We start from the raw sequence: 17,529 nt of genomic DNA, 5'->3' as shown, positions 1-17,529 counted from the left end.
TGTGTGTTTTTATACACTAACAATAAAGTATCTGAAAGAGAAAGAAAATTATCTCATTTATAATAGCATCAAAAACAATAAAATACCTAGCAATAATTTAAAAATGCCTAGCAATAAACTTAACCAAGGAGGTGAAAAATCTGTACACTGAAAACTACAATACATTGATGAAACTGAAGAAGACACAAATGCATGGAAAGATACCCCTTGTTCAGTTTGGAAGAATTAATATTTTTTAAGTCCCTATTACACAAAACCATCTATAGATTCAATGAAACCCCTATCAAGATTCCAATGGCAGTTTTTAACAGAAACAGAAAAACAAATCCTAAAATTTGTATGGAACAAAAAAAGACCCCAAATAGCAAAACAATCTTGCCAAAGAGGAATGAAGCTGGAGGCATCCGCTTCCTAAATTCAAACTACATCATGAAACTATAGTAATCGGGAGGCAGTTCAAGATGGCAGGGTAGGAAGATTCTGAACTCACCTCCTCCCACAGACACAACAAAGCTACAAAGACCTAAAAACTATCTGAACAAGCACCTCCATGTCAAAGAATAAGAAGGCTATATGAAAATGGGTAGGAGAGGCAGAGACATGGTCTCACCGAAAACCCCACCCCAGGGATGCAACCCACAGCCAGAAGAGATCTCAGAAATATAGGACTTTTCCCTGAGGAGCAAGGGGGTTGTGCCCCACATAAGGCACCCCAACCTTTGGGTCCTGCACCAGGGAGATGACCCCCCTCCCCCCCCAAATATCTGGTTTGAAAGCCAATGGGTCAAATATTCAGGAAAATTATAGGGCTGTAAGGGACAAAGGCTCTGCTCTTAAGGACTCACTTGCCCCAGAAACTGGTACAGAAGCAGCAGTCTGGAAAGTGCTAGACCAAAAGTAAAGGAGATTCATTTGCTAATGTTCAAATGTCTGCTGCAAGGACAGAAGTCTGGTATAATTCTGTCTGGGGACAAAGACACGGGAGGGCGCCATTTCTGGCATCCTTCCTCTATCCTGCTAATGCCAGTGAATGCACCCACTCCTGCATGCCACTCCATCAAGGCTCTGTCAAAGCCAGCTGGGCAAATGCCCAGCCCTCACATACCACTCCACCGATGGTGCAACCTAAGTCAGCTGGTGTGTAGAGCCCACACAGGGCATGCCCCATAGGTGCCTGGATCTGGTGGCCAAGGGGGATTGCATTTTGGTGTCCTATGGGTCTGAAATAAGTGGAAGGACAGTGCTTAGCAGGCTGCCAGCCCCAAGGGAATGCATTGACAACAGATTAAAACAACCACTGGTCTTCTTCTGAAAAAACTTCAGCCTGAGGGGTGGGTTTCACATTTACCATACATCTAAAGACTTTCAGGGAACATAGGCTGAAGGATAACATCTTTGAATTCTCACCTTGCCTCACTACAGCTTGCTGGCACCTCCCAGAAAGCGGCTCATATACTCGTCTGGAACCCTGAATTTGCAACAGTCCCTAAGGGAAGACCTCCAGATCAGTTGTTCTGGAGGCCAGGAGGGTCTGTGACTGTAGTCTCACAGGACTGTATAAATGTGCATACCTTAAAGATGCTGAGTGAGGAGCTAGTGTCCAATCAGCCTGAAACTAGGTGCTGACTAAGATCCCTCCCTCTGGAATACTCCCAGGTCTTGACACAACAACTGGAACCTGCCAAGAAAAACTTAGGCTGCTTAGACAGTTATAAAGGTTTGAGAGACAACCAAGAGCAAGTTAAACAATGATGTTCATCTCCTACACAAGGCAACTCCTGCAAGACCGGGAGACAGCTATTTTGCCAATACACAGAAACAACCACAGAGAATCAAGTAAAATGAAGAGATAGGGGAATATATTTCAAGTGAAAAACAAGAAAAAGCCCTGGGGAAAAAATCTTAATGAGACAGAGTAAAGTAATTTGCCTGACAAATAGTTAAAAGTAATGGTCCAAAAGATGCTCACCACACTTAGGAGAAGAATGGATAAATACAGCAAAAAGTCCAGCAAAGACAGAAAACATAAGACAGTACCAAACAGAAGTCACAGAGCTGAAGAATACAATAACTGTACTGAAAAAATACAGTACAGGAGTTCAACAGCAGAGTAGGTGAAACAGAGAGAATCAATGAGCTAAATCACAGAGCAATGGCACTCACCCAAACCAAGCAGCAAAAAGAAAAAGAATTTAAAAACTGAAGATAGCTTAAGAGATTTATAGGATAATTTCAAGCAGAATAACATGTGTATTATAGAGGTCCCAGAAAGAGAAGAGAGAAAGGGGCAGAAGCTTATTTGAAGAAATAATTGCCAAAAACTTGCTTTACATGGGAAAGGAAACAGACAACTGGATCCAAGAAGCCCAGAATTCCAAAGAAGATGAACCCAAAGAGACCCACACCAAGACACACAATTAAAATGTCAAAAGGTAAGAATAAAGAGAGAACTTGAAAGCACCAAGAGAAAAAACAACTCATTACCTATAAAAACATCCTAAGGACATCAGCAGACTTCTCAGCAGAAGCTTTGGAGGTCAGATGAGAAGGGCATGATATAGTCAAAGTGCTAAAAGGAAAAAAACTCCTAAACAAGAATACTCCACCTGGCAAAGTTATCACTCAGAGAGATAAAGAGCTTTCCAGATAAAAGCTAAAGGAGTTCACTGACACTCAACTAGCCTTATTAAGAAATGTTAAAGGAATTTAAGCTAAAAGGAAAGGGTATTAATTAGTAATAAGAAAAAATATTTTAAAAATATCACTGGTAAAGTAAATATATAGTAGTGGTTTAATCACTTATAAAGCTAGTATGAGGTTACAAGATAAAAGTAGAAAAATTACTACAAATACAGTAATTAGTTAAGGGATATACAAAATAAAAAGATGTAAAATATGACATCAATAAATCACAGGGCAGGGGGAATAAAAGTATATCTTTATTTTTTTTTAAAGATTTTATTTATTCATGAGAGACACACAAAGAGAGGCAGAGACATAGACAGAGGGAGAAGCAGGCTCCCTGCAGAGAGCCTGATGTGGGACTCGATCCCAGGACCCCAGGATCACAACCTGAGCCAAAGGCAGATGCTCAAACACTGAGCCACCCAGGTACCGCAAAGTATAGCTTTAGAATGCATTCAAACTTAACTTGTTATCAACTTAAAACAGCTTGTTTAATATATATATATACACACATATAAATATACATATGTACACATATATATACATATATATATGTGTATATATATGTACATACATACATACAGGCTGTTATATATGAGCCTCGTGGTAACCACAAAGCAAAATCCATGGTAGACAGACAAAAGATACTGAGAAAGGAATCTAAGTGTAACACTACAGAAAGTCATGAAACCACATGGTAAGAAACCAAGAAAAGAAGAAAGGAACAGAGAGAAATTATAAAAGAGATGAAAAACAATTAATAAAATAGCAATAAGTACATACCAACAATTTCTTTAAATCTAAATGGACTGAATTCTCTGATCAAAAGACAGAGAGTGGCTGAATGGATAAAAAAATAAGACCCATCTATCTGCTGCCTGCAAGAGGTTCACTTCAGATATATGAACACACATGGATTGAAAATGAAGGGATGGAAAAAGATATTTCAAGCAAATGGAAACCAGAAGAAAGCAGGGATAATTATACTGCTGACATCAGACAAAATAAATTTAAAACAAAGACTGTAATAACAGATAAAGATGGGCATTACATAATAATTAAAAGGTCAATCCAGCAAAAGATATAACATTTGTCAATATTTATGTACCCCATGGAGAAATACCTAAATACATAAAGCTAATACTAACAGACCTAAATGGAGAAATGACAGCACTAAAATAATACTAGGAGGACTTTAATACCTCATTTATATCACTGGATCGACAATCCAGAAAGAAAATAATAAGGAAACATTGAGCTTAAACAACACATTAGATGTAATAATGAATATATACAGAACATTCCATCCCAAAGCAGCAGAATATACTTTCTTCTCAAATGCACGTGGAATATTCTCCAGGAGATATTATATGTTATACCACAAAACATGTCTTAGTAATTTAAGACTGAAATCATATCAAGCATCTTTTCTGAACACAATATCAAACTAGAAATCAATTACAGGAAGAAAACTGGAAAAATCATGAATATATGAAAATGAACATACTACTGAACAACCAATGAGTCAATGAAGACATCAAAAAAAGAAATTAAAAAATACCTTGAGACAAATGAAATGGAAATGAAATGCACCAAAAAAAGAAAACAAAAGAAATATAGCACACTAAAATCTATGAGATACAACAAAAGCAGTTCTAAGAGGCAAGTTCATAGAAATAAAGAGAAATAAAGTAGTTAAGAAGAAAAATCTCAAATTAACAATCTAACTTTACACCTAATGGAATGAGAAAAACATGAACAAAGCCCCAGATTAGAAAAAAAAAAAAAAAGGCAATTATAAAGATCAGAGTGAAAAGAAGTGGAGACTAAAAAGACAAAAGAAAAGACCAATGAAACGAAGAGCTGGTTCTTTGAAAAGATTAACAAAACTGACAAGCCTTTAGCTAGACTAAGGAAAAAAGAGAGGCCTCAAATAAATAAAATGAGAAATTAAAGAGAAGTTACAATTGATACCAAAGAAATCCAAAGGATCATAAAAGACATCTATGAACAATTATACACCAAGGAATTGAACAACCTAGAAGAAATGTATAAATTCCTAAAAACATACAATCTTCTAAGACTGAATCATGAAGAAACAGAAAATCTGAAAAGATTGATTACTACTAAGGAGATGGAGTCAGTAATTTAAAAACTCCCAACAAAAGTCCTAGACCAGACAGCTTCACTGGTGAATTCTACCAACCATTCAAAGAAGATTTAATATCTTTACTCTTTATTCTCTTCCAAAGCACTAAAGAGTAGAGAATACTTCCAGACATTTTATGAAGCTAGCATTACCCTGATATCAAAACCAGAGGACCCCCAAAATATAAAAAAAAGATAAAAAATTGTGAGTCATATCAAATATCCCTGATGAACATAAATGCAAAAATCCTCAAAAAATATTAAACTGAATTTGACAATACATTAAAAGGATTAAAAAAAAAAAGGATCATACTCCATGATCAAGGGAGACTTTTTTTAGGGAGGCAAGGATGGTTCAACATCTGCAAATCAATCAGTATGATACACCACACTACCAAAATAAAAGATAAAAATCATATGATCCTCTCAATAGATAAAGAGCATTTACAAAATTCTTTTGTGATAAAAATTCCCAACAAAGTAGGTATATGGCCACTGAAAGGCCATATGATAAGCCCACAGCTAACATCATACTCAACAGTGAGAAGCAAAAGCTTTTTCTCTAAGATCAGGAATAAGACAAGGATGCCCACTCTCACCACTCTTATTCAACATAGTATTGGAAGTCCTAGCCAGAGCAATTAAGCAGGAAAAAATATAAAGAGCATGCAATTAGGAAGAAGTGTAACTGTCACTACATGTAAATGACATGATTTTATATAATGAAAACCCTAAAGACCACCAAAAAACTGTCAGAACTACTAACTGAATTCAATAAAGTTGCAGGATACAAAATCAATACAAAAAAATCTGTTGCCTTTTTCATACATGAACAATGAACTAGCAGAGAGAAACTAAATTTATTCTGTTTATAATTGCATCAAAAAGAATAAAATACCTACAAATAAATTTAACCAAGGAGGTGACAGACCTGTACACTGAAAATTATAAGACACTGATTAAAGAATTTGAAGAAGATACTCATAAATGGAAAGAAACTCCACATTCATGGATTGGAAGAATTAATATTGTTAAAACATCCAAAACAAGCTATAGATTCAAGGCAATTTCTAACAAAATTCCACTGTTATTTTCACAAGTAGAACAAATAATACATTTATATGAAGCCACAAAAGATCCCAAATAGCCAAAGCAATCTTGAAAAAGAACAACAGGGGCACCTGGGTGGTTCAGTGGTTGAGTGAGTGTCTGCCTTCAGCTCGGGTCATGATCGTGGGGTCCTGGGATCAAACCCCGCATCAGGTTCCCCGCATGGAGTCTGCTTCTCCCTCTGCCTATGTTTCCGCCTCTCTCTCTGTGTCTCTCATGAATAAATAATTAAAATTCATGAGAGACACACAAAGAGGCAGAGACACAGGCAGAGGGAGAAGCAGGCTCCATGCAGGGAGCCCGAGGTGGGACTCGATCCTGGGATTCCAGGATCATGCCCTGGGCTGAAGGCAGGCGCCAAACCGCTGAGCCACCCAGGGATCCAAAATAAATAAAACCTTAAAAAAAAAAAAAAAAAAAGAAAAAGAACAACAAAGCTGCAAGCATCATGCTCCTGATTTCAAACTATACTACAAAACTATAGTGCTCAAAACAGTGTGGTATTGGCATAAATACACACATAAATCAGTGGAACAGAATAGAGCTCAGAAATAAACCCATGTGTATACGGTTAATTAATTTATGACAAAGAGGCAAAAATATTCAAAGGGAAAAGGTCAGTCTCTTCAATAAATGGTATTAGGAAAACTGAGAGTCATATGCAAAAGGATGAAACTGGATCACTATCTTACACCACATACAAAAATGAACTCAAAATGGATTGAAGACTTGATTGTAAAATCTGAAACCATAAAACTTCTAAAAGAAAACATGGAAGACATATATCCATATGTACATACTATGGGGTATTATTCGGCCACAAAAGGAAGGAAATCCTGCCATTTGCAAATAACATGGATAGAACTTGAGGGTATTATGCTAGATAAAATAAGTCAGACAGAGAAAGACAAATACCGTATGACCTTACTTATAGCGGGATCTAAAAATAACCGAACTCACAGAAACAGAGTGTAGATTGGTGATCCCTAGAGGTAGGGAGTAGGGAATGAGGGAAATGGGTGAAGGTGGTCAAAGTGTACAAATTTCCAGTTATAATATGAATAAGTTCTGGGGATGTAAAATACAGTGTGGGGACTATAGTACTGTACTGTAGTTGTGAAAGATGGTAAGAGAGTAGATCTTTAAAGTTCTCCACACACACAACTGTAACTGTGTGAGGTGATAGATGTGTTAACTAACCTCATTGTGGCAATCATTTTAAAATATATCCATGTATCAAATCATCATGTTGTAGGCCTTAATCTTATGTTTATGTTATATGTCAACTGTATCTCAATAAGCTGGGGGAAAAAAAAGAGAAATAAATGAAGACTGGAAAAAAAAAGAAAAAAAGACTGGATTTTAAAAAAAAGCATGGCTAAGGTAACTGATAGCAGGATGTTAATGCATCCCCATTGATGCATCCATCAATCCATAGGAAAAATATTTGGGCCTCCTCAGGTTTGTAATCTATAGAAAAGTCTTCACTGAATTGTATTTTTTATGTTACATCTCCATTTTTAAAAATCAAGGGTTTATATTATAAAAGACCAGATAAACTACTTTTAGTATATTCTCTAAAACCACTGTCAGAAACAGCCTGTATGCTGTTTAATATCCCTCATATAAGGTTGTACATGATTGACTTAACAGAATTCAGTTCCAAGAGAAAATTGACCTTTGCTGTCACTTGTTATTTCCATTTTTTTAAATCACACAATAAGAATGTTATAACCTTCATGTTATCCTTTTTGCTTTGTTGTCAGAAGCTAAAAACAACATATATCCAAGTACGGTAAATACAATTACCGTTTTGGTATAATTTCCCTATTTCTGTATAAAAATTTTACGAAAGATATGTTTCCTAATATAATTCTGACTATAGCAACAAATAATGAAATGATAAATAAATGCAGCTGAGGTATAATTAACAAACAAATAAACAACAAATTAAGTAAAATGACTCCAGTACTGGCTCTGTATTTATTGTTTTAACTTCCAGGAGGAAGACTGACAGAAGAGTAAAGGGCTTCTATCTTTCCAAAACCTCAGCTCCACACCTTTTTATGTCCATCTCACAATGCCTTACATGCTATAGTAATTTCTCATAATGCTTTATACTGTTATTTAAATTAATGATCATTTTTCCTTTGAGAAAAAGGGAAAACTAAAATAAATTATTTTTAAATTCTAGAGAAATACATTCTGAGAAAACAAGATTGTTATTTACTGGAGATTTTTACTTGGTTCACAACAGCAGTGATGATGTCTGTTTTGTCAGAAGCTGAATCTCTAACACCTAGAGCATCCGGCACAGAGCAAATATTCAACAAACAACTAGATGAATGAATAATCTATTATTAACACACTATCCTTCGTCTTAGGACATATATTAAAACAATCAAGGAAATTTTTTATTTCATTTTAACTCCTTTTAGCCTATTGTTATGATGCTGTTCAAAATCAGTAAGGAAATTATGAAACAAGCCAGATGTCACTGCAATCAATATTGCATAATTTCTGTAAATCCTATTTTTTTTCAGTCAATGTTGTTAGAACCTAAGGTCACTTATACTTTATATAAAACTAAAAAAAAAAAAAAAAGAAGCCCCATGTTTTCTGATGCCAAAAATGTTATATCAGGCCTTAAGAAAATATTACAAATTTTCATTAAAAGCACCCAAAAACCTACCTTCTCTTTTAAAAGTCGAAAGAGAATCCATGGTATTATGCACAAAACGTAGAGTACTATTGTATGCTGATTACATAAGCTAAGGCCACAGCAGAAAGCACCAATTTTAGCTATCTGAAAAAAACAAAAAAACCAAAAAAACCTAAGTTAAATATTTACCTAAAACTCTTAAGTAAACACAATAGTAAAACGTTATTCTTTATATGAAAACCAAGCATTTGTACCATAGGTCAGGCTAAATTCAACCTCTTAAACACACAATCTTGCTTCCACAGACACTAATATTTAGCACTATTATTATTTTTTTATAATATTGTCCACTCTCACCACATCATTGCAGTTTTGGCCTTAAATGACTGCCTTCAACCTAAGTTTTAGAAAGTCTGTGTGATGACTAGATAAGTCTCACTAGTAATAGAATATTGTATAATTCTTAATAAAATGTGTAACTAAATAAATAAATAAATCTTTATAAAAATAAATAAAATAAAATGTGTAACTAAAACTCAGGCATCTTTTCCATTTTACTTTTTTCTATTAAATTAATAAAATTGAACACTTTATTTAGAAACCAGGTTATGGGTGCTGTTTTTGCTCTTTTTGAACATGTGTAATTTTCATAATCAGAAAAAAGTTTAGAGAAAAAACTCTAATAGCACAGCTCTGTTTATGGAAACCACTGATAAACCATGGTGCTCTTCTCTTTAACAACAAGAGGCTGCCTACACTAAGATGGTTTGGTACTTCCCAATGATTAGACTGTAAGCTCTTAGAAGACAGGGTTCCTTCACATTTCAAAGGATCTTGATATTAGTGTTTACCTTATAATTCATTGTAACTTCTTCTGAACTACTTCATTTATCCATTTGACACCAAAAAAAAGTACAAATTTGGTCTTTTTTTGCAATTAGAGAGTAAGTCAATGTACCATAATGGTATATAATTTAAGGTGGTCAATCTAGAGCTTGGCATCTTACAATCACACACACACACACGTGCCTGTGCAAACAAGCCTATCTTGCCCATAGGACTCAGAGGGCATTTCAATCCTCTCATTCTCCAGAAAACTTTTGAACTCTGGTAGAGAAAAAAAAAAAAGCCCCATGTTTTATAGAGGCTATCATGGTTCACAGTAAAAGAACTCAGAATATTTTCTCTCTCAACATGCCTAGCTTGCCTTGACAGTAATCAGAACAGATAAACAGCATCGAAACTTAAAAAGAAATACAGCATCTGTCTAAAAATTAAAACAAAAAGTGATTTCACTTTAATCAAAATCAAAATAAGTTACCTTTGATCTTTCTTTTGCAGTTGCTGCCTCCTCAAAATGTACAGTAAGAGCCATAAGCAGCCCCACAAACAGATTGTTTAAGCTAAAAACCTCTGCTGCAATGGACCACTGCCATGTTAGACGAGAAAATGAAAACACCCCCGCAGCAAGGATTCCTCCAGCATATGAGCCAGAAAGCCTGCAAATACAGATAACATGAAATCTTCTTTCCCAACAAAAAGAACCGACTTTCTTTTCCTTTTTATAAACTGTAGCAGCAGAAATTATGACAGTCACCCAGCACTATCCCAACACATTATATGGTTAATACATTACTTCGTATAATAATTTCTTCCAACAGATTTTAATTAGGAAGTCCATATATTAACTTATTAACAAACAAATGAACAAACCTGCTTGATCTCCTATGGATTGAATGAGGTTAAGTTCTCAGATGGAACCTCTAGGATTCAAGCCAGTTCAGAAAGCCTGAAGAGATAGTAGCTGGAGAGATAACAAACCTGTGTCACTTTTCTTGCTCTATCCACAAATTAGAATGATGGTCTGGTTAAGACCAGAATTAATGAAATGGCAAAACAGCTATTCCGGAACATTCATTCTCACTTCTTGTGGAGTGTTTGGGCCCTGGCACTTCCACATGACCACATTAAAGTTTATCTCCCAACATATGGCAAAGATGTCATCACAATATTTGGTGATTTAAAGATCTTGAAAGCCAAGTTCTTAGTTTCTAGAGATGTCTTCTTTACACAAGGTTGAAGTTGAAAAGTGATGTATTTCTTTAAAGGGGGGGATGGGAATGTGAATTCCAATAACACAAAAAGAATCAAACGGCAGGGATCCCTAGGTGGCGTAACGGTTTGGCGCCTGCCTTTGGCCCAGGGCGCGATCCTGGAGACCCGGGATCGAATCCCACATCGGGCTCCCGGTGTATGGAGCCTGCTTCTCCCTCTGCCTATGTTTCTGCCTCTCTCTCTCTCTCTCTCTCTGTGACTATCATAAATAAATAAATAAAAATTAAAAAAAAAAAAAAAGAATCAAACGGCACACTTGGAAACAAACATCTCAATGCCAATGCTAACGAGAGTCAGACATTTCAAATCAATCAGGAATCTAGATCTCAATTCCAAGATTTGATTTGAGACAGTAATGTGGTGGATAGAGCAAAACAACTTCCTATTTCACCACAAATCTAAAATAATAAAAAAGCTATTACCAAATATTTCTAACAAGTCTTGTGATTCAGCAAACATTACCATGTCTAATAGTCAATAATAATATATGGCCCTAAATCATCACTTTTATACTCTATTGTTTTGGATAAAAAGTTGTGGAGTCATTCTATGGCTTTTAATCAAGCATCATAGAAAAATAAAAATTAAAGTTTTGTTATCACCAAACTTGGTTTTGAGTTCCTTTTTGCAATATATTTTTCTTTCCCTTATAAAAATCATCAGTTTCCTATTTCTTTCAGTTTGCCATTCTCCCAGTGACCCTGATTCATCACATTGAAGGCATTTCTTCCCTCTAAATTACTTTCTGGATTATTTTCAACTTGTATTCCTACTACCTTAGACTCAGTTAAGCTTCCCAAGTAGTCTTCTGCTTTCCAATCTATTCTGCAATATAACATCACATTAAATTTCCTAAAACATACTCTTTATGATTAGCTAGCCCCCCAATTTAAGGACTCTTCATGTCTCTAGGAAATATTCTAAATGAGTCAGGCTGGAATGAAGCTCCCAATAAGTGTTACCTAGCCACTAATCACCAACATTATCTCCACCAATCAGTTAGGCTCTTCAAAATTTCTTAATAAGACATGCCTATTCCCAGCACCATACCTTTGCTCATGCTGTACCCATGAAGTGAATGTCTTGTCAGATTTCTTCTATTTATTCAAACTCTACTCTTTTTTCAAAATTCCCAGGTTGCTAGCTCATCTTGGAACCTTATAGCACGTAGGTGCCTATAATAATTATTCTGACGTTGTTTCTGAAATGTGAATTTGAGTTAAACTTCATTTATATTGGAAATCTTTAGCCCTAAGCACAGAAAGGAAACTTAGTGAATGAGAGAATGAATTAATCTTAAAGAACGAATAACATTTTAAAAGGAATCTCTATGTTTCATATGTCAGTATTACTTTGGAAAGTCAGCATCTTTAAGATACAAGAGTCCTTCCTCTATGTAAAACATAAATTAGCTTCCTTGGAAAAATGGCTGACTCCAGGTCAAGGGTATCTCAAGTACAAAATGAATCTAAGTATCTTGTGCCAGAAAGTAAGGAAGGGTTCAAAAGAGGACATGACAAAAGGACATGGAGCCAGCTTAAAGGGGTCAAATCAAGGATAATATGAACATCAGTAATTATAATAGTAGATTGTAACCCAATGAAAAAATAATCTATGAATCTATAGTGATATAAATAAATGGGGGAAGAGAAAGTCAACAACTAATAGCTGTAAAAGAAATGATGGAATTTAGCAGCCGTTATCATCATAATAATGGATTATCAAAATTATTGGGTAAAAGTTTTACAGAAATACATATATAGTCAAAACACATCCCCCTCTAAATAGATTAACTGCAGAGGAAAAGTGGTAGCTTTACAGAAGAAAACCTGGCAGACACAATCTTAACTACAGGATCAAAGTTAAAGCCCAATAATGGGACAAACTTCATATACTTCCCAACCTATTCCAATGAAAAGAATAGAGCATTGTTTCTATGGTATTCTTGCAACACATATTACCTGAACCTACAAACTCAAATTGAAGAACATTCTACAAAATAACTGGCTAATATAGATTAAAAAAAAAAAAAGCCAAGGTCTTGAAAGACAAAAACAAAGCAAAAGACCATGAATCCATACGAAACAGACTAAAAGGATATAACAATAGAATAAAGGCTTGGAAGAGTCCCACTCTCTTGGAAGAGTCCCACTAATCTCTTAAATAGGAGTCCCACTCCTATTTAACAGAAGAAAATTCGAGATTCTTTTCATTGGAATAGATTGGGAAGTATATGAAGTTTGTCCCATTATTGGGCTTGTAGTAGATTGCAACCCAATGAAAAAATAATCTATGAATCTATAGTGATATAAATAAATGGGGGAAGAGAAAGTCAACAACTAATAGCTGTAAAAGAAATGATGGAAAATTATTTTCTTCTGTTAAATAGGATATTATCAGAACATTTGACAAAATCTTAATCACCTCCATAGATAACAATGTTGTATCAACAATAATTTCCTGACTTTGAGAACTGCACTGTTGGATATGTAAGAAAATGTGCGTGTTTTTAAGAAACATACTTTCAAGGATTTTAGGGTAAAGGATACTATCTATGCAGTTTACTCTTAAATGGTTAAAAACAAAACAATACACACATATTTGTGGCTAATGATATTGGGCCTTTCTTCAAGTTTTATTATTAGCTATTTCATGTCTTCATTGGAGAAGATCATTCAGATCCACTGCTCATTTAAAATTTAGGTTGTCCTTCATGTTATTGCAGAGTTCTTCTCAACTTTTAATACACTTCTTCCCTGCTGAACACAGCCAGAGTCCATTGCTCGCACCCAAGAGCCCTGACAGAAACACACTGCCTTCCCTCTTTGTTATTCCTATTAAGTTTCCAAGGCAAACTGTGAGCAAATTCTGAAAATAAATGCTGAAGAGGTCATAGCTTTGTGAAAAATAGAAGAGAGGGCAATGTGTCTAAGAACAGAAAGTTATGTGTGCATCCAAATATAGGGTACGTACAATAGAAAACATTTGGAGGCCTCATCATTTTACTATTTGATTTGGGGTGTTCATAGTACTCTGTATAAGCTAAGCTTGTATGAATTTCATTGATTTCAGCAGCCTCTTCTGAACTGTGACTGTCCATTAAAACACATGTATTTTAACTTACTGCCTTTACAAAGTTTGCTTTATGTTAAGATTTAGAATCAGTCAACAGGGCAGCCTGGGTGGCTCAGCAGTTTAGTGCTGCCTTCAGCCCAGGGCGTGATCCTGGAGACCCAGGATTGAGTTCCACGTCAGGCTCTCTGCATGGAGCCTGCTTCTCCCTCTGCCTGTGTCTCTGCCTCTCTCTCTGTGTGTCTCTCACGAATAAATAAATAAAATCTTAAAAAAAAATCAGTCAACAGTTACTGTGTAACATGTACCAAGACTAAGGAAGTGAAAATTCAGAACATCTGTTGTGAAAAACGTCAAGTTGAGAAAGGGTACATACAAGGATTTGAAGGTAGCAACAAAAGCCCAGCTGAAGCTGAAGTCACTGTGGATATGAAGTCGCAGGACCTTCAGCATGGCTATCGAAAGGTCTGAGGCAGCTGGCCCGAAATGGCTGGAGAGAGCCAGGGTTAGCGGCTTTGCCTCGCAAGTAGGACCGGACAAGAGGGAAGGTAGTTTGTAATAAGCCGTGAGGCCTAGATTGGACAGGGAAGGTACCAAAGCAGCAGGGGGCTGATGAAGGCAATAAAAAAGGATGAACAAAGGGTTCTAGGTCTCAGTCAGATGGAAGACAAGTGTAGAGGCATCAAAGAAATGAGTGAACTGAAAGCTAAAGTTATGCCAGGTAGTGAAAAGTGGGTCGGGGAAGGGGATGTGGAAGGGTTAAAGGATGGAACAGTGAAACAAGACTGGACTTTGTTGCTGAGGGGAGCCTGGGATGGGAAAGAATTTAATATAAAGCTGTTTTCAAAATCATAAGATTTTCATTAAAACTAAATATTTGTCCTAAAAGACAAGCAATACAGTATACATTACTAAGTTTGCAAGTTGAGTGCTATATAGGAAGACAGGGGTGCGGCATGGCCAGGACACCATATGCCTGTTAACAAGGAGATGTGATGGCCCACATCAGCACCCTGCAAACCGGGTCTGATCTGCTGACAGGCAAAGGACGATGTCAGCAGTGATAAGCATGAGACTTTTCTTTTTTCTTTCCTTCTTTTTTAAAAAGATTTTATTTATTTGAGAGAGAGAGCAGAAACAGAGGAAGAGGGAGAGGTAGACTCCCTGCTGAGCAAGGAGCCTGATGCGGAGTTCAATCCCAAGACCCTGAGATCACAACCCGAGCCAAAGTCAGCCGCTTAACTGATAGAGCCACCCAGGTGCCCCAAGCCATGAGGACTTTCTGAAGACTCTTTTTATTCACTGACTGTAGGTAGGTAGGTAGTCTCATTATATTGTGTAAGGCATATTCCACTATCTGAGCTTGCTTCATTTCACCCTAATGAGACAGAGATAAATGACTAAAGAGAAGCTGAAGTCAAAGATGACTTCATGAACAGTTCAGGATCATAGTGAAGGTCAGTATTAGCTTCCTGCTGTCCGCATCTGTAGCCTCTATTTTCTGTTCTCTCCCTAACATTCTATAGAAATAGCACACAATTACCATCTAACTGCCAAATACAACAGGCTCTCAGGACCGCCCTGCTGGATTGATCCCCCACCCCCACCCCAACTCTACTGAGTTGACCAGGGCTCTACATCCCTCAGATGTTCCCTGTGTGGTTCTGGATCTTCTTTCAGTGTTTTCTCTGAACGGTTCCTCTTCTTCCATCATCTCCTTTAAAGCTGGTGTTTCCAAGATTTCATTCTCAGGCAATTCTTCTCACTCTTACATACTCCTCCTGGGTGGCCTTATCTGCTATCTTGATGTCAGCTGCCAACCACAAACCGAAGTAACCAAATCTGTCCCTAGTGCTACCTCCCCCTTACTCTCAAACGACAGATGTCCAATTGACTGCTGTACACCTCACCACAAAGCCATTCCAAATCTAGATGACCCAACAGAACCTTAATATCAACACGTGTGAAATTAATTTCTCATCCACTTCCCTAAATGATTCCTGTTCCCATATTCTTAGTAACTGCCATCAACTACCTAGTTACATAAGTTAAGAAACCTAAGAGTCATTGTCAAAGCTCCTGTCCTTCTCTCCCCCCCAAACATACCACATACTGCCAATTTTACTTCATAACCATTTTGAAAACTCATCCTTCTCTCCACCCATACCACCACTGCCCTACTTTAGCTCACACCAATTCAATAGCCTCCTATGTGGTCTGCCTCCAGCTTTAGGCCCACCATTGCCACCAGAGTGAAGGATCTAAAACATATTTGATCTTCTATTTTTTCTGCTTCCAACCCTATAAGGCATTCTCTTTCATTATAAAACATATTACAGGGTTGCCTGGGTGTCTCAGGTTAAACCTCCAACTCTTTACTAAATCTCTAACTCTTTGTTTCAGCTCAGGTCATGATCTAGTGATTGTGAGGCTGACCCTCACATGGGGCTCTGTGCTTCAGATTCTAATCTCTCCCTCCCCGTCTCACACATAGACACTCTCAATCTCAAATAACTAAAATCTTTTTTTAAAAAAAGTGTATTGCAACCTCTTCACTACAACAGACAAGACCTTTTATGATCTGGCCTCAGCCTACCCGCAGCTTCATTTTTTGACATAACCCAACTCATAGTTTATGTTCTAGCAACACTAAATGAGTTGTAAGTTCTTGTTTTTACAAGCTATTTCTCCAACTCTGCATTTTTTCTGCAGATGAGGAATGCCGTTTTGCCTTTGCTAGGCTGACTCCCACTGATTGTTTCCAAGTCAGTATAGGCATACCTTTCCAAGAAGTTTTTCCCAAAGTATTTTCATTAAAACCAGGGTGTTTGCCCCTTCTCTAGACCTTATTAAATGAATTAAATGGGTACTGAAAAGACAGGTTTTTCTATATTTCTTAAAATTTGCAATTCCAAGAAATAGAAATTTTAAACTGCAACCTACTCAAAATATAGTAAAGAAATCAGATTTGGGGAACTTAAAATCCTCTAAATAAATTACAAATCCAATGAATTATTTATTTATAAATGAATTTGTATGTAAATTATAAATATAAAACAAATTATAAAATAAATTATTACTTTAGTGAAATTTTTTTGGACTACTGATACCACTATACAGTATCCATTTCAGCATATTTGTGCATTCTAAAAATTTAGTCAACCTCACTTCACAATGTGTTTCTACAGTAGAAAAACCTTTTGAGTTTTTGAAAACTAAATGTTTTCCACCTATGTATTTCAGACATACTTTATCTCTAGTTTCTAATGCTCTTCAAATAACAATGGTTTCTAATTATCTCGACCTAAGTCCAAACATTTCCAAATAATGCTTTATTATAAAGTTACTTATGCCATTATTTAGAATTTATTCTTTATTTTTTTAAATGCAAAAAAATCGAAAGAAAAGACAGTTTGGTAGTGGGATAAATTTTAAGAACCATGTCCTTTTTTGTTGCTGTGCTTTACTATTATAAAAGTGCTGTCTTAGTAACACATGAAATTGAGGGAAAAATTAAAGGATTCATTTTGATTTTGTTATACTAATTTTTATTATATTAATTTTTGTTACATTGATTTTTTAAAAATAAAATGATATCCATATGGACATATCTTACAGAAACTAAGGAATAATCATTTTTCCACCCCATACCTTTTTTTTTTTTAAGGTTTGAACAAAAGAAAGAGAGGGCATGCAAGTGTAGGGGGTGGGGCAGAAGTAGAGGGAGAGTCTTAAGC

The 17,529-nt window shown here is 36.1% G+C and overlaps 1 protein-coding gene across 2 annotated transcripts in view; it reads right to left on the bottom strand.

The window, feature by feature from the left end:
* TMEM260 (transmembrane protein 260) overlaps positions 1 to 17,529 on the bottom strand; it is a 73,286-nt gene that overhangs the window by 40,033 nt on the left and 15,724 nt on the right. For both annotated transcript variants that reach the window (XM_077909402.1, XM_077909401.1), the window contains exons 4-5: positions 9,927 to 10,104; positions 8,636 to 8,749 (exon numbers count right to left, since the gene is read on the bottom strand). In XM_077909402.1, the coding sequence (XP_077765528.1) occupies positions 8,636 to 8,749; positions 9,927 to 10,104 (292 nt within the window). The remainder of the gene's footprint in view (positions 1 to 8,635; positions 8,750 to 9,926; positions 10,105 to 17,529) is intronic.

This window comes from Canis aureus, chromosome 9 (genome assembly GCF_053574225.1).
Source record: "Canis aureus isolate CA01 chromosome 9, VMU_Caureus_v.1.0, whole genome shotgun sequence".
NCBI classification, from domain to species: domain Eukaryota; kingdom Metazoa; phylum Chordata; class Mammalia; order Carnivora; family Canidae; genus Canis; species Canis aureus.
Note: the sequence above shows the minus strand (reverse complement) of the source record. Positions and strands in the feature narration are given on the sequence as shown.